The sequence below is a fragment of the Ranitomeya imitator genome, chromosome 4 (assembly GCF_032444005.1).
Source record: "Ranitomeya imitator isolate aRanImi1 chromosome 4, aRanImi1.pri, whole genome shotgun sequence".
NCBI classification, from domain to species: Eukaryota; Metazoa; Chordata; class Amphibia; order Anura; family Dendrobatidae; genus Ranitomeya; species Ranitomeya imitator.
This window is the reverse complement of record NC_091285.1, coordinates 477,159,834-477,177,818: the sequence shown is the minus strand read 5'-3', so window position 1 is coordinate 477,177,818 and position 17,985 is coordinate 477,159,834. Positions and strand designations below refer to the sequence as shown.

Sequence of the window (17,985 nt, the reverse complement as noted above, 5' to 3'; positions counted from 1 at the left end):
CACGGGAAAGCGCTAGTCAATTGGAGGAGGCTGATTGACAGGTCTGATCCCACTCTCCTCCACCAGCAGCAGCTTTGCGATCCGGAGAGCGGTGTGCAGTCTGAGGACGGACGCAACACGCAAAATTGTAGTTCTTAAAATAAAATACTAGAGTAGAAAAGGTGTGTGCTGACAAAAGTTAAAAGTAGGACTTGGACATTTTATGATGAAAATCCTTTACTAGAATAAGAAACCCATGATTTTATATTTTAAATCCAGTCTATTTATTAAGTCAAGATTCATGGAAAAAAAAAAAAAAAAAAGATTTTTTTTTACATATGTTTGCACAATACTTTTTATTTTATTTTTTGCAATTTTTAGTAAAAATTTCAAAAGTGAACAAAAAAAAAAATACTGTATAAAACACAGTGGACATTAAATTGACAGTAGTATTAGATTTAATTTGTTTCGCTTTTGCTTGCCACGTCTTGACATACTGTGGAGAGGCTCAGTGCATTTTCTGTTCATCAAAACAATCACAATTAAAAAAAAGAAAACTGGGAAATGTCATTAAACCTTATTACAGGAAAAAAAAAGTCTATAATAAAAAAAAAAAAAAAACACATTTTATGGATCTATTACATTGACAAAGCTATTAAGAAACCACCATGTTCAAATCAAAATCCTTTTAACCCACTTATCCATTCAATAATAAACGCATTCAATTGGATTGGTTTTCAAACTACACTCGATTTTTTTTTCCTTTTTTTATATAACTTTTACCCTTTTTTTTTTTTATTTTTTTTATATATATATATTTGTTCCAGAATTCTTTATAGTCTATCTACCAGACTGGCATTTCTTGTACAAAATTGTTTCTAAAGCGTTGTACAAAAAAAAGATGTAAGTTTCTTTTTGAAAAAAAAAAATAAAAAAAATACACCACACACTGTACAATTTTACAAGGAAGAAATTGTGTTTTGTTTTTTCTGTATACCTTGCTGGCATGTCAAGATGAGAATGGATGTGTAAACTTTTCATTTCATCAATAACTCACTTTCTGCCAGTCAAAAAAAAAACGGCTATAAAAGTCTTACTGACGATGAGAGTGTTTAAAGCCAACTCAGAAATCAATGAATAAGACCAAAACTATACGGACGCGAAGAAAACCATGTTGCTGCCAATACCACGGCCACAGATGTCATTGGAAGAAAAGAAAAGGCTCTTGGTAATGCCCGTACAAAGACATGCATAGCACTGGATGCATGAAAAATCCGATACTCATTCTCCTCCATATTAGAACGATGGGACAGACATTAACTTTAGACAGGGGGACAGTGTGAAAATTATTTTTGGGGGGCTGGGGAAGGGGGAATCTGACAATGGATAAATAATTCTACTAAAATAAGTTACTTTTTTTTCAACAAGTATTAGTGGTTACTTACTCAACACCTTCATGCTGAGAACACTACTAATAGATAGAGGTAAGGAAGAATAATAGTGATGAATGAACGTGCTCGGATAAGGTGTTATCTGAGCATGCTCATGTGCTAACTGAGTGACTTCCCCTTGCTCGAATAATATGTTCAGGTCCCCGCGCCTACATGTCTAGCGGATGTTTGACTGCCGCAGTGATTGCCGAACATGCAGGTGCGGGGACTCGAACATATTTTTCAAGTACGACGAAGTCACTCGGTTAGCACAAGAGCATGCTCAGATAACACCTTATCCGAGCACGTTCATTCATCACTAAATAATACCATTACCTCCTTCTACAGCATGTGAGCAAATCTAAATAATCTACTTTCTTGCAAGCTGCTAATCTTAGAAAAGGCTTTTTTTTTTTTAATTAAAATCCATGCCCAAAATCAAAAATTCTTGGGATTAACAAATTAGCTGAAATTTCCAGAAAGGGACAAGAAAACAAAAAAAAACACAAACATGATACACAGAGACCTGATGTCCAGAGTAGTTGTATACTTTATACATCTGTAGTCAGCTTGTAGCACATTCAAGTCTGTAGAGGCTCATTGTAAGAAAATGAAAAAAAAAAAAAGCGTGAGCACTTCCACCACCTCTGGTCCGAAGACGTTTAGTAAGGAAAATGCAGATGGATACTCCTTTCAGCTATCGAAAGCATCTCCCGAAAAAAAAAATAGATATATTTTCAGTCGCCTTTATACACCAATTCATCGGTTATCCTGAGTATGTCACTTGAACAATGTCTTCGTTAACAGTTGAAAAAAAAAAGACCAAAACAAGTTTTATAATACAAAGTAACATATCCATATTGCAATTATCTGTTTGTTTTTTACAATTGCACATAGACTTATGCTTGTACATTATAATTACATGTCTGCATATAACAAAGTATGTACATTGGCAGGAGACGGTCTCCATCGCTGAAGTGACCTCTACCTTCCTAGCCTCGATTGGCAGTCAGGGGGAAAAAAAGACGAGTTTTGTCTTCAGCGAAGATCCAGTAAAGACAATTTCACTAAAAGTGAATTGGAACTGAAGAAAACGAAGAGGGGCATAAAAAACAAGTGGTAATATTTTCTAAGATTTATGCCATTAAGTTAAAAAGAATATTCCATAAAAATCTCTGGTTATTTTCTTCATCAAGAGTTGGTTAGACAGTGTTAAATAAAAGGTGTTGAAGGACTCCTCTTTCTGTGTATGTGATGCGAGTTCTTGACGCCGCCTCGCGACAGGATCCCACTCTTCGATTTAAGGAGGGGAACAGTGATGATTTGTAGGTATTTCTTTGGAGTGAATCTTTCCCATGGTAGGCACTAGGAAGAACCAAAGGCAAAAGAAAAACTGCAGTTAACGTCTCATGTGTCCCATCTGGTACGTTTCCCGTGGTCTCTGGCGTGGAGGTTGTTGAGGTGTTTGTTGTGGTCGTCTTCGCTTCAATGTGCCTGTAAAGAAAACAGAGATCTTGAAATACATAGCAAATAATAAAAAAAACATAACTTGCTTAAATTTCAAACTAAACAATGGATTTGCAGAAAAAAAAGTCTGAGGATATAAGGTCTTCTTTAGAAAATGTATAACTTATTTCATCTTTTAAAATACAAAATGACGAATACATATAGACAGACTCAAACAGTCTGTCTCTATGACGAGGAACATGTTTGTGCCTGTGGGCAGGTCTCTTCTTGGATTCTCTGGCCTAGAGCAGGAAGATAAGACTCTGCCTACCCCAGAGCACGGGCATATCATCAACTGAAAGCTTCTAACACTGATTACACAAGAACCACAAGACTGATTCTTCACCCCAGCTATCACTTTTATCAGTTTAACACTGCCAGCCTGTAGTTTACTTTGCAAAATCCTGCCGACAGGTTAGCTTTAAAGCACAACACAAAATAAAAGAAAAGAAAAAAAAGAAACAGCAGTGTGAAAGACAATAAAAAATGCATGCAGAAAACTGCACTCAAAATTAAAACCGCAATGAAAAAAAATTAAAGTCACCAACTTAAGTGCTACTTGCAGTTTCTATGATGAGAATGTGAGTGTTCGGCTGTCGATGAGCCTAAAAACGGACCCATCCAGTTCAAACATTGGCTGGATGCAGGTGGGCGAGAGCACATCGGACAGTGGTGATTTTACCGTAAATGTGATCACCTGATGGATGAATATATATTTAACAGAGATCCATTTGGGACCCAAAAGAGTTGACCCTTTTTGGTGAGCGAAGCCAAATAGTTCAGATCACCAAAAAGCCAGACTGCCACCACTAATGCTTGGTTCGACGTTTTTGTATTTTCTTCTGTACAGGAAAAAAAAATAGCGGCATTTACTGGACATTTCACCCTTTGCATTGCGATGGGCACAGTACGCACTAACATTTGCAGGATCAGGAGTAGATTATTTTTTCTGCAGCGTCTAAATAAGATTTCTTGAAATAAGTAACAGATTTTCCAAACACAAATCTGCTGCATGTTCACAACGTGGGAATATATATGTAAGAGAAGAAGATTTTTAAGCAAGTTATGTCATGCAAATTTATCATCAGAGGATACAGCTTTTCTATTATTTAGCAAAACAACAGAAATAGATCGATGGCTTGCATTAAGCCTTTGTATCTGTAGATATTGCTGATTTCACAACACAGTTTTCTATTTTTGTGGTATTCTTACCTGGTAGAGGTTTCGGTGGAGGCAACTTGGGATTACTACTTGGTGTATGTACACTGCATATCTTAATAAACCCGGCCATCAACATTATCAATGCTATTCCCATTAGGAGCACAGCCCACCAATGTGCCTAAAGGAAAGAGAGAAAAAACAAAATCACATTATTCATGCTGCACGGTAAATGGGGTGTTATGATGATTAAGGCTACGCTCACATCTGCGTTGTGCGATGTTGCGTCGGAGACGCAACGCAAAACGCAAACAAAAACGCAACAAAACACACGCTAAAACGCAGCGTTTTGCGACGCATGCGTCCTTTTTTGCCGAAATTTGGACGCAAAAAAAATATGCAACTTGCTGCGTTTTCTGCGCCCCACGCTTGCGGCAAAAAAACGCATGCGTCGCAAAACGCAGCACAACGCATGTCCATGCGCCCCCCATGTTAAATATAGGGGTGCATGACGCATGCGTCGCCGCGGCTGCGCCCGACGCAACCGCGCAAAACGCTAATGTGAACGTAGCCTAAGATCGTTCTAGTGTGTATCATCATCTTCCTCCTAATCCTGTGCAAAACACATCTTTTTACCAGACTCCCCAACAGGCCGGATCGTTCTCTACCCCGACATTATCTGTTGGAGGCCCCCATGTACATTAGCCTTAAACTTCAGAATATAATTAAGCAGCGGAGTATTGAAGGCCAAGTAAGCACCTCAACCAACCCTCCACTACATACTACTTAGATGTCCAATGGAGACGGGGGAAGGACGAGATTAAAAATAAATTAAAACAATCCACTGTAATTATATGCCTCTTTGCACATTCATGCTGAAAATACATTTAGCAGGAATACTATTTACCATGTATAGGCAAAAGGCAAATGACCACACAATGCTGAGCAAATCTGATCTAATATGGCCATAGCCTTTACGCTACGTGAGAAGATGGCCTTACTCTTCCGAGTGTCCTCTGCAGGTATCCAAACCAAAATACACCGCTTCTGCTCAAATTTTATTTTTGTTTTTTTTTCTTTTTTACGTCTTTCTCTTTTTTAGAAGTGGATTTGATATAATGGTTTTCTTTTTTAGTGACGAAATGTTGGAATAAATGCACTTTAAGGCTTTGCCCACATTGCGCTTTTTAAAGAGTTTTTGCAGCGATTTTCCGCTGCGGAAACGCTTAAAAAAAACGCTTACAAACAGCATCTCATTAATTACTTATGCATTCCGCAATTGATGTGCTCATGCTGCGATTTCTTTTCCAAGGCGGGAACGCATCGTGGAAAACAACGCAGCATGTTCATTATTTTTGAGGAATCGCGGCAATTCCGCACCCATAGACATGTATTAAAAAACCGCTTGTAAAACACATGGAAAACGAGGTAAATACGCGGTAAAAACGAGCCTAAACCGCATCTAAAACCGCCTGCGTTTTTCCTGCCAAGGGTATGTGGAATTGAAGCAGAAAATTCTGCTTCTATTCTGCAACGTGGGCACATACCCTAAAACAATTGTTTGTTTTTTCATATTTGCGTTTTTTTTTCAGACTGCTCATAGAAGACTAAACATAAAAAACAATGCACAGCTCAGCAGCATCTATTTTTTGAGTTTACATGAAATCACATCCACTTTGCTTGAACTGTAGAATTCTGTGCAAAAAAAAAAGCAGCATAAAATAAGGCAAGTGAAGCCAAGAAAGGGGCTACCGTAAGTTTTCTAACTTATTCCCATAGTGTTTGTAGGACTGGGAAACAGTCATATTGCCAAACAATCTAAAGTTGTCCGATTGCTTTAAAGGGGTTTTCCATTTTCATACTGTCAACTTTTTATTTTAAATTGAAGAACCCTTTAATAGAGTGAAAGCATTGTACATAGAAAATCTGTATAAGTAATATACGGTACTGAGAGCTAGGAGAGAACGTTTCATCTGAATTACTGCCCGCTTATTTCTATATTGATGGTAAAAATGTGCCATGTTATTTCCTACAGCCTCCTCCACATCCTACAGAGACTTTCTAAGATCCACTCAAACGCTAACAGATTTACAAAATCAGCGGAAGGAAACAAAGTAATAGGCTTTGGATACAGCAGCTCAGGGACACATAACTTTCAGTGAAAAAAAATTATAGTACACGTCTCTCACAGATGTTGGATACTTGGCAATCTGGCCTCAAGTCAGGATTTCGAAAAATGGCTTAAAGACTAGAACAGCAGCGGAGGAAGAAAAATCAGTGATCTCGGAATGCAAATGAAAACACAAGGTAAACGAACTGCAAACGTAACCCTGAAAGGGTCTTGGGCTTAAAATTCCCCTTTACACTTATGGGTTTGGGGGAAATTTTCCATTGTCTACAGTGGAAACCATATTCAGACCTTCAATCATCATCTCTGAAGGACATAACCCACCATGTATTATTCGGATAGTGAAGTGATGTGAATGATAACTAGGCCATGTGTTTTTCCAATGGTGGTGGCGCTGCCTGGAAATGTAACACTTGATGGGGCTCTCAGAGGTTCCATCAAAGTGTTGTATAACACCGTACTAAAGGTAAACCGTAAAAATAATGGATGTAATGTTCCACAGTGATATCAAAACTGTGATTTGGGCAATTACAATGTGAAATGTAACTTCTGCATGTTCCTGCTACAATAACAATTACAGGACTGCAGGCAAACTGGCCAAACGCTTCATAGTCACAGAATGGAGACCATGTGCTGCGATATACCCTCCATATAACTAGGAACTGAAGAGTAACTCAGCCTAAAGATCTAAAGATGGCAATAAAGGATTATCCCATTTTAAAACTGGCCAACTTTCTAGGAGTCCTTTTAACAAAGCTGGTGAGTACAACAATGGCAGAAATCATCTAATATATGACTGATATTGGAGATGGGATAGAAAGTAGCCTAAGACTAAACATTTTCCACTTATTCAAGTTCCACTTATTCTGGAAGTGTAGGGGCAAAGGAAAAAAAGCAAGGATTTACGTTGAATGTCTGAATCACAACATTTTCATGGTGACAGATTCCCGCAGGACACTAGAAGAACATACGTGGGGGGGCATAATGTATACATTAGATGTGGAACATTAACGGTGTATATCTTTGCTTGCCATCTTTGGACACATTCATTTCTAGAAAAACATGTGACCGTCAGGGAAGAACAATTTAAAGGTGGCTGATGTCTTTTCCATGTCTGTCCATGTAAAACTACTTCCGTCCATTTGCAGCCAATCACTGGCCCAGCGGTGACACCAATGTAATCACTAGCTGCTGCTATACAGTGATTGTCTGCAGCAGACATGTGCAATGTAGTTGTGATGCTGCAATCTGACAAAAAAAGACAGAAAGGCATCGCTGGACCTGTGAAGAGCGAATTAAATGGATTTTCTTATTTTTCTCCAACGCAAGTCCATCAGCATAAAAATACATGAAAACAGAAAACCCCTTTAACGTGAATGTGCTCTCTGCTATTCAAGCCAGCTAGTGCAAACCAATGGGTCAGGAAAACACCAAGAGGGACATGAAAATCTGCAAATTAATTAAATGTCATTTTAAGCCAAGTACATGATAATGCTAGAAACTGGAAATAAAAAGCACAAAATAATATATGCAGTATTTCTAATTTCATACATACCACAATCCATTCTGCAATGTTCTCATACAGCTCGGGGTTGAAGATGGCCTTCTTTAGCCTCGCTAGTGGTCCATCAGCATCAACCAGTCGACATCGCATGAACACATCACAGTAGCCTTTAAACTCATTGCAAGGTGACCCAGGCTGCAGAGTGATCGTTTTCCCTTTGAAGTGGGCTCTCCATACCTCAGAGCCAGTGCTGGCACATGTGTGAGGCTTCACTGCAAGCACACAGAACATCCATTAGATCCACATTAACCAAGTATTTTATAATGCAATCTATATAATACAGGCACAAAGGGCCCAATTTATCAAAGCTTTTACACAAGTATTCTGGCCTAAAAAGTTTTGAAAATTGAGAAAATGTTGGTGCAACTTGAGGCTGCGATAAAATTTGGTGACTTTTAGCGTTGGTGTCACTTTGGCTAGCTCGGACAAAGTGGGCAGAATAGGATTTGGCAATCACCACTTGTCAAATTCATGACGAGTGTCGGCGATCGCTACACCACAAATCTTACTTCAGCAGGGAATAGAATAGGATTTGTGGTAAGATGTACGTAAGTGGTCCGAGACTTCGGAGTCATGAAGAGACATATGCCCCTTAATGAATCAGGAGCATCTGACTACATCACATCTCCCCATTAAAACCAGTGTGAACAATGCCGATGTTGATGAATCTGGGTCAAAGACTTCCACGCATTAAAGGGACACTGTCACCTGAATTTGGAGGGAACAATCTTCAGCCATGGAGGCGGGGTTTTTGTGTTTTTGATTCACCCTTTCCTTACCCACTGGCTGCATGCTGGCTGCAATATTGGATTGAAGTTCATTCTCTGTCCTCCGTAGTACATGCCTGCACAAGGTGCAATCTTGCCTTGCACAGGCGTGTACTACGGAGGACAGAGAATGAACTTCAATCCAATATTGCAGCCAGCATGCAGCCAGCGGGTAAGGAAAGGGTGAATCAAACACCCAAAAACCCCGCCTCCATGGCTGAAAATTGTTCCCTCCAAATTCAGGTGACAGTGTCCCTTTAACTCTGACTTCAAGTCCTATTCTAGAGATACACCACAAGTCAATGGCAAGTTCAGGGCTATCCATCTTAGGTGTAGAAATCCAGCATTTCAGAGACAGGCGGACTTCCATCGCTTTTGATGCAGAAGACTCTTCAGGAGACGATATGGTGGAGTTTAGCCAAAAGTGTCTTTTTGCTTGCTCTCATTGAAATAAAACATTTTAGGTTACATCCTTACAGAAAATGTTTTTAATGGTTCCCCAAACACGATAACTATAAATTTTGATTCATGAATCAACGTAAATCAAAGTTTTAAAGAAGAAAATTGAACCTTTTAGAGGTTGCAGTGGGTTAGCTGGATTCATATTGTTGGACTGAGTCCGTCAATATCTATTGATTGTTTATCGCCCAAACTAGAGAAACCACAAGGAATAATCCGCAAAGAGGAAACTGGATAATGCACTTCAAAAAAATTGTGCAGTCTACAGTGATATTCTAGACCAGGGCTGCACAACACACGGCTCGTGGGCCACATACGGCTTGTCTAGGGATGCTGTGCGGCCCGTGAAGCTGTCCAGGAGACACCACTCCTTTCATCATATAATCAAATGTCTTTAGATCTAAAAGACACAAATACATATGAATACTGTGTTGCGTCGAGACTGGGGCAGAGCAGAGCTGCTGTCAACCACAGCCTTGATGTGCAGCGGAGTGAAGACGGGAGCATGCTACGGACCTCATCACGGTGCTGCTGGTGAAGAAGCAGTGGGCAATGGTAAGCGCTCGAAGAGGAGCCGAAGATTAAATGTGCTTTCATTGTAGAGGAGGGTGGCGGGGGTGGGAAGGTAAGGGTTGGTGTTACTGTGAGGGTACATTTTGGGGCAATTGGAGGATTGTGAAAGGGGAAATAGTATAGCAAGGGGCATTGAGGACATTATGCAGAGAGGCATCGTGGGCGACATATTTAGAGGGGCAGTTTGGAGTGATATCTAGGAGAGAGGCAGTGTGTGGGGGGATATTTTGAGCTAGAAGCATGGCGAGGAGCAATTTATTCAGGGGCAGAGCATGGAAGATATTTAGATTTATGGGGCAGTATAATAATAGTTTTATTTTTAAGGCCATTGTGTCAGGAAGTACTGCTGAAGATGAAGAAGAGGGAAATCTGCAGAGATGAGCTTTGGTAGGACAAAATAAAGAAAAGGAGAATGACAAAAGATGTAGTCTATAAGGTACCTGGATGTAAATGTTTATTTGTGATGCAGACTATATCTCATCAGTATTATCCTGTGTGGTCCTCAGTCTGATAAAAAAACTTTCATTATCTCTTTACCATTTTTAAGTATGCACTGGGTATTATAGGTTCATGCAATACAACTGTACACGGGATTGATCTGACATTGCAATTGAAAGCTGTATTAAGCTTGGGGCCGCCTTCGTGTACGGCCTGTGGACCTGGGGTCGCCTTCGTGTACCGCCTGTGGACCTGGGGTCGCCTTCGTGTACCGCCTGTGGACCTGGGGCCGCCTTCGTGTACCGCCTGTGGACCTGGGGCCGCATTCGTGTACTGCCTGTGGACCTGGGGCCGCATTCTTGTACCGCCTGTAGACCTGGGGCTGCATTCGTGTACCGCCTGTGGACCTGAGGCCGCATTCGTGTACCGCTTGCGGACCTGGGGCCGCATTCGTGTACTGCCTGTGGACTTGGGGCCTCATTCGTGTACTGCCTGTGGACCTGAGGCCGCATTCATGTACCGATTGGACCTGGGGCCTCGTTCGTGTACCGACTGTGGACCTGGGGCTGCATTCATGAACCAACTGTGGACCTGGGGCTGCATTCATGAACCAACGGTGGACCTGGGGCCACATTCGTGTACCGACTGTGGACCTGGGGCTGAATTCGTGAACGAACTATGGACTTGGGGCCACATTCATGTACCGACTGTGGACCTGGGGCTGCATATGTGTACTGATTTTGGTTCTGGGGCCGCATTCGCGTACTGACTGTGGTTCTGGGGCCGCATTCATTCATTTGTATGGGCGGCACGGTGGCGCAGTGGATAGCACTGCAGCCTTGCAGCGCTGGAGTCCTGGGATCAAACCCCACCAAGGACAACATCTGCAAAGAGTTTGTATGTTCTCTCCGTGTTTGTGTGGGTTTCCTCCGGGCACTCCGGTTTCCTCCCACATTCCAAAGACATACTGATAGGGAATTTAGATTGTGAGCCCCATCGGGGACAGCGATGATAATGTGTGTAAAGCGCTGCGGAATATGTTAGCGCTATATAAAAATAAAGATTATTATTATTATTTGTACACATGTAACAATTCATAATGCGCTTAATGGCTATGTAAAAACTTAAAAGTCCTCAAAACTTAGAGGATTTGACTTTATGAGGAGAATTTGGGGAGTTTCTGCTCCCAAAATTCAATTTAAGTTAACGTGTTTTTTTTTGGAGCAGAAACTCTCCAAATTCTTCTCAAATACTCAAAGCTTGGTTCTGGCGATATATTAATGTACATATGTTGGTTCTGTGATTTATTCATGTAAGTACCCCTTTAAAACATTTTGAGGCCCTTGGGATTGGATGAGTATGGCAGTGGGTTCCTTGGAGCAAAAAAATGTATGCACCCCTCTTCTAGACAATTGGAGGAGAATTCATCAAATAGGGCCATGATATTGATACAACAGACAGACTGGTGGTGCAACTGGTTCTTGCTGCTTAGGGGTCACTGCATATGATACTTCCAATCAGACCTTGTTAGATTTTCAGTAATAGCAAAATATTCTGCCAGTAAAGCAAGAGAGACAAGGTAATTTACTAGACTAACATGTTAAACACAGGTATGAAGATTATAAAAATCCTTAAAAGGGGTTGTCTGATATAGAATTTTTTTTTCAATGCCTGATCTGTCAGTTGACTAGAAGAGTGTCATCATATACTTTCTAATAATGCGCTGCTCTGTCACCTGACCTCTGCAGCCAATCAAACTGCAGCGTTCTTTGACTTCTGAAAAAGCCAAGCACTGCTCCAGGAGCCAGTGCAAATCAAAGCCCGCCTGCACTAGATCTGCACTGGCACTGGAAGGCGAGCATGCCATTTTTCATTTTCCACACATCCATGCCTGAAAATAAAAAGTCCTATTTCAGACAACCCCTTATTGTAATCATATTATGAAAACTCACATCTTTCCATACAACAGACGTGGCACAACTCCTTATCGTCTTTGCCATCGGTGCTGGCACATGTACATTCTTCCAATCCATACTTCTCACAGATAGATCCTGCACATTGCTGAGTGACAAGCAGAAAATAGACAGATTTAACATTGATAAATGTGGCCACCATGTAACATTTTGGGCAATAGCATTCTGGATAAGTGATAAGCTCTCACCCTGGGTAAATTACCTGCGTGCTGTATAAAACTAAAAGGCCTGACAGTTTCCAATGCAAACCTAAGAGCAGATGATGCTTAAGTGAGTGGAATTCTGGTAATGGAGCAGTGTACGTATAATAATAGGACTGCCGAATTCACGATTCTTGGCACTCAGACAAAATATAGGGAATTTTATTACAAAAATAGAGTCTAGCCCAACATCGGCCTTTATACCACAGCGGGAAGACATAGTAATGGAGTGTGCCGACTTATGTTTGTTGATGGCAGACTCCGTTTTAACAAAATAGAGAATTGATAGATCGTTGTGGATGTAATGGGTGAACCCCGACCGATTGCCAGGACAAGGCCCCCATGTCACGCCTCCCTACTCTGGCTGCTGAAGACCAAACTCGGGGACAGGTGAATGGAGCATTGGTTGTGCATGCAGCTCCATCTAAAGTCTGCAGACAAAAACTGAGCACAGATTGCTCCAGATATCAGGGATTATTGGCAGGTCTGCTCTGCTACACTACCAAACTTTTCACAGTATATATCTAAGGCTTCTTTCACACTTCAGAAGTTTGGCGTCAGTCTGCTCCGACATCGTGACGGATCAACGGATCCGTCACAATTGTTGAGAAAACGGTTCTAACAGATCCGGTTTTTTGACGCATCCGTGGGAAAAGTATCTACTTTTTGGAGCATGCTCAATTGAAAAAGCGGATTGGGGTGACAGATCCGCCAAATGACGGTCGCAACGGTTCCGTCGCCCATAGGCGGCCATTCTAGGAAATGGCAGACGCGACGGATCCGTGATGAACCGCCATTACGGCGCAGACAAAAAACGTTGCAATGTCCGTCAATGTCTAGATGACGTCCGCCAAATTTCAACGGATCTGTCACATGGCGGATGGAACAGATGACCATCCGCCACAATCCGTCGCTACTGCAAGTCTATGGGAAAATAGCGGATCCGCCCCCAAAAAATGGCGGATCCGCTATTTGATGAAAACGGCGGATTCAAACTGAGACGCCAAAAGCCTGAAGTATGAAAGAGGCCTAACAGTGTGAGTGTCTGTGTGTATAACCAGCCTACAAAGAGAGAAATGTTTAGCTAAAGATTACATTTATCTCATACTGATCCTAAGATATAGTCAGAATTCTGCAGGACTCGTAGCGGATATCACCCTGGCTGGGTCTATGTGTGCACAGGGCTTACGCTGGTGAGCTCCAATGTGGGATGTGCAGTCTTTACAGCAGGAGCTGTACATTATCAGTGCACATGCTAACTGCATTATATGGACTCCGCCAAGGTGCTAGTGAAGGGTCTGAATATTGGGACTGCAGCTCGGGGATACAATACAAGCATCGGGACACGGCACAAAGCACTGGAATTACAAAAGTGAGTCACAATATGTAAATAAAGCAAAACTAGATCCTGCTCTAAGCAGAAAACGCTATCTCTTTGCTCAGAGAGTTTTCTAAAGAGGTTTTCACGTTTTAAAGATATCCCCTATCCCATGAAAGGGCAATAACGTCCCAATCACTGGGGGGGTTCAACTGTTGGAAACCCAACCAAACCCGCAAATTGCAGTGATGAAGAGTCCCAAGTGAATGAAGCAGTGGTTGATCATACGCATTGCCCCTCCATTCATTCTTGGATGCACGACTGATCACCGCGTCATTCATTTGAGCTCTTCAGAGGATTGGAGGGGTTCACAGCAGTTGGATCCGCAGTATCCTAGGACAACGAAAAACTTTTAAACTTGAGAATACCCCCTTAGCTACTGATCTAAAATAAAACGATGTGCGTTAATCGGATATTTACCCCCTTGATGCAGACTTGGGTTTCACGGTTACACTCGGTCAAGTTTTCTCGTGGCTCAGATGGAGGACATTGTGCAGAAACTCCATTGCAGGTTCCCATCTTCGCACAGTCTGATTCATCACGACACTTCTGAGCACTGTCTTTGAAGAAGCACGACGATGTACAGCAGGGACCCTGGCTGGGACTGAAACACATTAGGTGGATATTAAGTAGGAGCCATAATAACCCAAGAGGACAAAAAGTTTCTGTCTTTAAAGTACAGGGTGAAATATGAAGAAATTCAATAGAAAACGGGGGCTCAGTGGTTAACACAGCCTTGAAGCGATGGGGTCTTGGGATCAAATCCCACCATGGACGAGATCTGCTAAGAGTTTGTATGTTCATCAATAATATCTTAAACAGATATTAAAGTAAACAGTTTTACTTTAGTACAAAAAAAAAATCCATGTGTATGTACAGGAATCAAATAGGAAATTACAATTTGGCAATTGTGAAATGTATGTATGTGAGGTCAGTAAAGGTTTTAGAACAAATCGACAATTTAGTGAATTTAGAATTACGAAGTAATCTCAGTGATTTATACTACGGTACATTGTTTGGAATAAAGAAATTTTTTTTATTAAAATAAAAATTCAATTCACAACACAAAGCAATTAGAATGTGTATACTGAAAGAAGAATGTCATGCCTAACAATGCCCATCAGATGAGGGAGTGGGAGCACTTAATCATACCGACCGCTCAATGCCAATCTGCGGCTACAGTCCTCACAGAGAATCCGGGTTCACACTTTCCAAAGTTTACTACAAACACTGGCACCGCCATACCTGCAGCGTTGTCCGGGTCGTAATTTACACTTCTTGTCTTCTGGCTGGTTGGCATCATAGCAGCAGTCATCTTTACACTGATCACTGTAGCCACAATCACACTCCTCTCCTTGCTCAACTAGCCCATTTCCACAGATGGGCTGACCGGATTCTGGAACACACAACACCACGATACCCCAGGTCAGTATCAGTAAGGCCATGCCAAGCATTTATTGTTTTTGTTTCTTTCTTGTTGGGGAAATAAAAAACACAACATGGTTCGGGACACCAAATTTGGAGACCTGTAAGGTTTTTGTGTGAGGGCTTGGTTTTTTATTTTTTTTTTGCGCGCGGTCAGGTGCCATTTTTATTGATACCATTTTAAGATGCTTCCAAAGTTTTGATCACCTTATACTGCATTTATTAGGGAGGTATGGTGATAAAAAAAAAAATAATCTAACCACCAAAATGATTTTTTTTCCTTCAATTTATGGAATTTAGTATAGGGGTTAATTTTGTAATTTGATAGACATGACTTATGTATGAATGAATGTGAATGTATTTTATCTCTTATTTTTAATAAAGGTAAAGTCGAGTGATTTGAATTTTTCTTAAAGCAGTAGTAAAACCTCATTCAAAAGTATGTGCATCACGTCTAATTGAGGCTTTACACCAACTGAACATAGTGGACTCAGTATTCAGAGCACATCACACGATCGTTGCACTGCTGAGCTTCCAAGACAGCAGCAGTGAGCGCAGCAGTGAGCGCAGCAGTGAGCGCAGCAGTGAGCGCCCAACATTGTACCACTAATGTCAAGTTATCAATTTGTTCTTCTCATCAGACTTTTTCCAGCAGTGAGAACAGGTCGGCAGCCTGGCATAAGTACCATATAATGTGAGGCTTCCTGATGTGTTCTCACTGTACTGCATTGCAGACCGCTCATATAGCTGGAAGTAGTGGTGACCGATGCAGCACAGCGCTGGGCTATAATAAAATAGCACCATGATCCCTCCACAGCTGTGAACTCTGCATGTTGGGGGAATTCACAGTCCATAGCTGATACAGTCACAGCATAGATGCTACCAGTCCATAATTACCATGGCCCAAGTCTAACTTATTTGTGGTGTGTAAGGGTTATGCTCTCACACCTACCGGCAAATAAAACCAGTAACCCTAAACAAGTGACAAAAAATTATATATATATATATATATATATATATATATATATATATATATATATATATATGTGTATATGTATGTATGTATGTATGTATGTATGTATGTATGTATGTATATATATATATATATATATATATATATATATATATATATATATATATATATATATATATACACATACAGTATATACACACACATCAGAACAGCAGCATAAGGGGGTACTTATGATTAGTAGCTTGTAACCTCTACGTGTTTCACCGAGTGTGGATCATCAGGAGGAAAGAGGAGTTGAAGCTTAACTCAACTTATCTTACCTCCTGATGATCCACACTCGGTGAAACACGTAGAGGTTACAAGCTACTAATCATAAGTACCCCCTTATGCTGCTGTTCTGATGTGTACCATGTATTACATGGATATAATGTTCATCACATAATTTACTCATTTTTACTGTTTTTCGCTTGCTCCCATATTGTCTCCATTGGATTTATTTCACCTGGGGGATAAATGTACATTTATCCTAGGGACTCCCAGGGTCAGCCACCGTAAAGCGGGGGTACCATATTAGCTGTAAAGTAGGGTGCCAACATCCGCTAGCAGGCAGGATTTCATTGGCAGGGAACAGCTTAGTGGGGTACTACCAGTCTATTATAAATCAGCCAATTTTAATCTTACTGATGCTGGTCAGTTCACTAGCCCATTTTAGCTCTTTGACACTAGCCTACCTATATCTGTGTGTCCAGTTGCTCTACAATTTCTTCCCTTCACGCCCAGTAATTTTAAGTGCGTGAATGGTTCTCTATAATAGGGCATTTAAGGACAGCTGCCGAGGAGAGGGGGTGCCATCACACGTGTGTATATATATATTATATATAGGGTGTCAATCTCCGCTGATAGGCAGCTGCAGAGGCGAGGGTATATATCAGAGCACGTTTTCATATATATGGTGTATGTTGTAGTCTTTGTTCATTTAATCAATTGTATTAAAAGTTATACCTTATCAAATACATAACAGAAGAGAGTACATACCAACAAAACAAAAATTCCTTTTCTTCTCCAAGACCTGACTAATATTACGAACACTGCAAATCGAGAATTTGTTGTTATTAAGCTTGTCCCCTGACGTGGCTCTGGCATACATGATAAAGTTACCATTCTCCTTAAATCCCACATTCTTAGACTCTCCTGGTGTGCATTCAGAGCCAGAATCATGCTGTGGGGGAACAGACAATATGTAAGATCCTTAATAAGAAAATTTTTTATTTTTTGTTATTATATCAAACTTTAAAGAAAAACAATTTTACAGAAAAATAACATACAAATGTGCTATGATCATGACATTGAAATAAATGTAGACGTTCCAGGATCCTTAAATTACTGAGCAAAACTATTCTTCCAAAAGGTAACACATACAGTAAGCAAAACTGAAGAAAGGATTAAATGATGAGTGGTGAAGGTTTCTGCGTATAGATGAAGAGACATGTATTTTAATACTTCTATTCCATACAGTCCTAGTGGCTTCTTATATATAAGCGTCTATGCTAATGAAATACACCGCTTAAAAAAATAAAGGGAACACAAACAACACAATGTAACTCTGAGAAAGCAGGTACGTGAAACGCGCATCAGCAGTACGCCAAACGCGCAAGGAGGGCTTCAGAGGTCCGGACATATGATGGGAAAGCAACGGATATAGACTGCAGCAGCAAATGAATTCACTGTGCATGGTGTACTGTCTAATCACCTCTTCCTATGACTGTCGGAATTTTGGTAACTTTCCCATATGCACATGGAAAGAAAAATCCAGCTCCAGGAATAAAAAGTATCAAAAATTTATTTTAACATATCACAATATGGAGAACTACTGACAAGCAAAAAATTACATCAATTGAATGGAAGCTACCATGTAGTCGCTGGACGCGTTTCGAGCACGAACGGCGCTCTTAGACTTCAGCTGAACATGAGCTGTTTGGCAGTGGGTCATTAATGGTGTGGGGTGGCATTTCTTTGGAGGGTGCACAGCCCTCC

The 17,985-nt window shown here is 40.8% G+C and overlaps 1 protein-coding gene across 1 annotated transcript in view; it reads right to left on the bottom strand.

Annotated features, from left to right (window-relative positions):
* Positions 1-318: 318 nt before the first annotated feature.
* Positions 319-17,985, bottom strand: part of ADAM10 (ADAM metallopeptidase domain 10) — a 230,493-nt gene continuing 212,826 nt past the window's right edge. The window contains exons 10-16 of the mRNA XM_069765914.1: positions 16,987-17,170; positions 14,799-14,949; positions 13,974-14,157; positions 11,955-12,063; positions 7,757-7,977; positions 4,128-4,254; positions 319-2,903 (exon numbers count right to left, since the gene is read on the bottom strand). Of these exons, the coding sequence (XP_069622015.1) occupies positions 2,809-2,903; positions 4,128-4,254; positions 7,757-7,977; positions 11,955-12,063; positions 13,974-14,157; positions 14,799-14,949; positions 16,987-17,170 (1,071 nt within the window). The 3' untranslated portion in view covers positions 319-2,808. The remainder of the gene's footprint in view (positions 2,904-4,127; positions 4,255-7,756; positions 7,978-11,954; positions 12,064-13,973; positions 14,158-14,798; positions 14,950-16,986; positions 17,171-17,985) is intronic.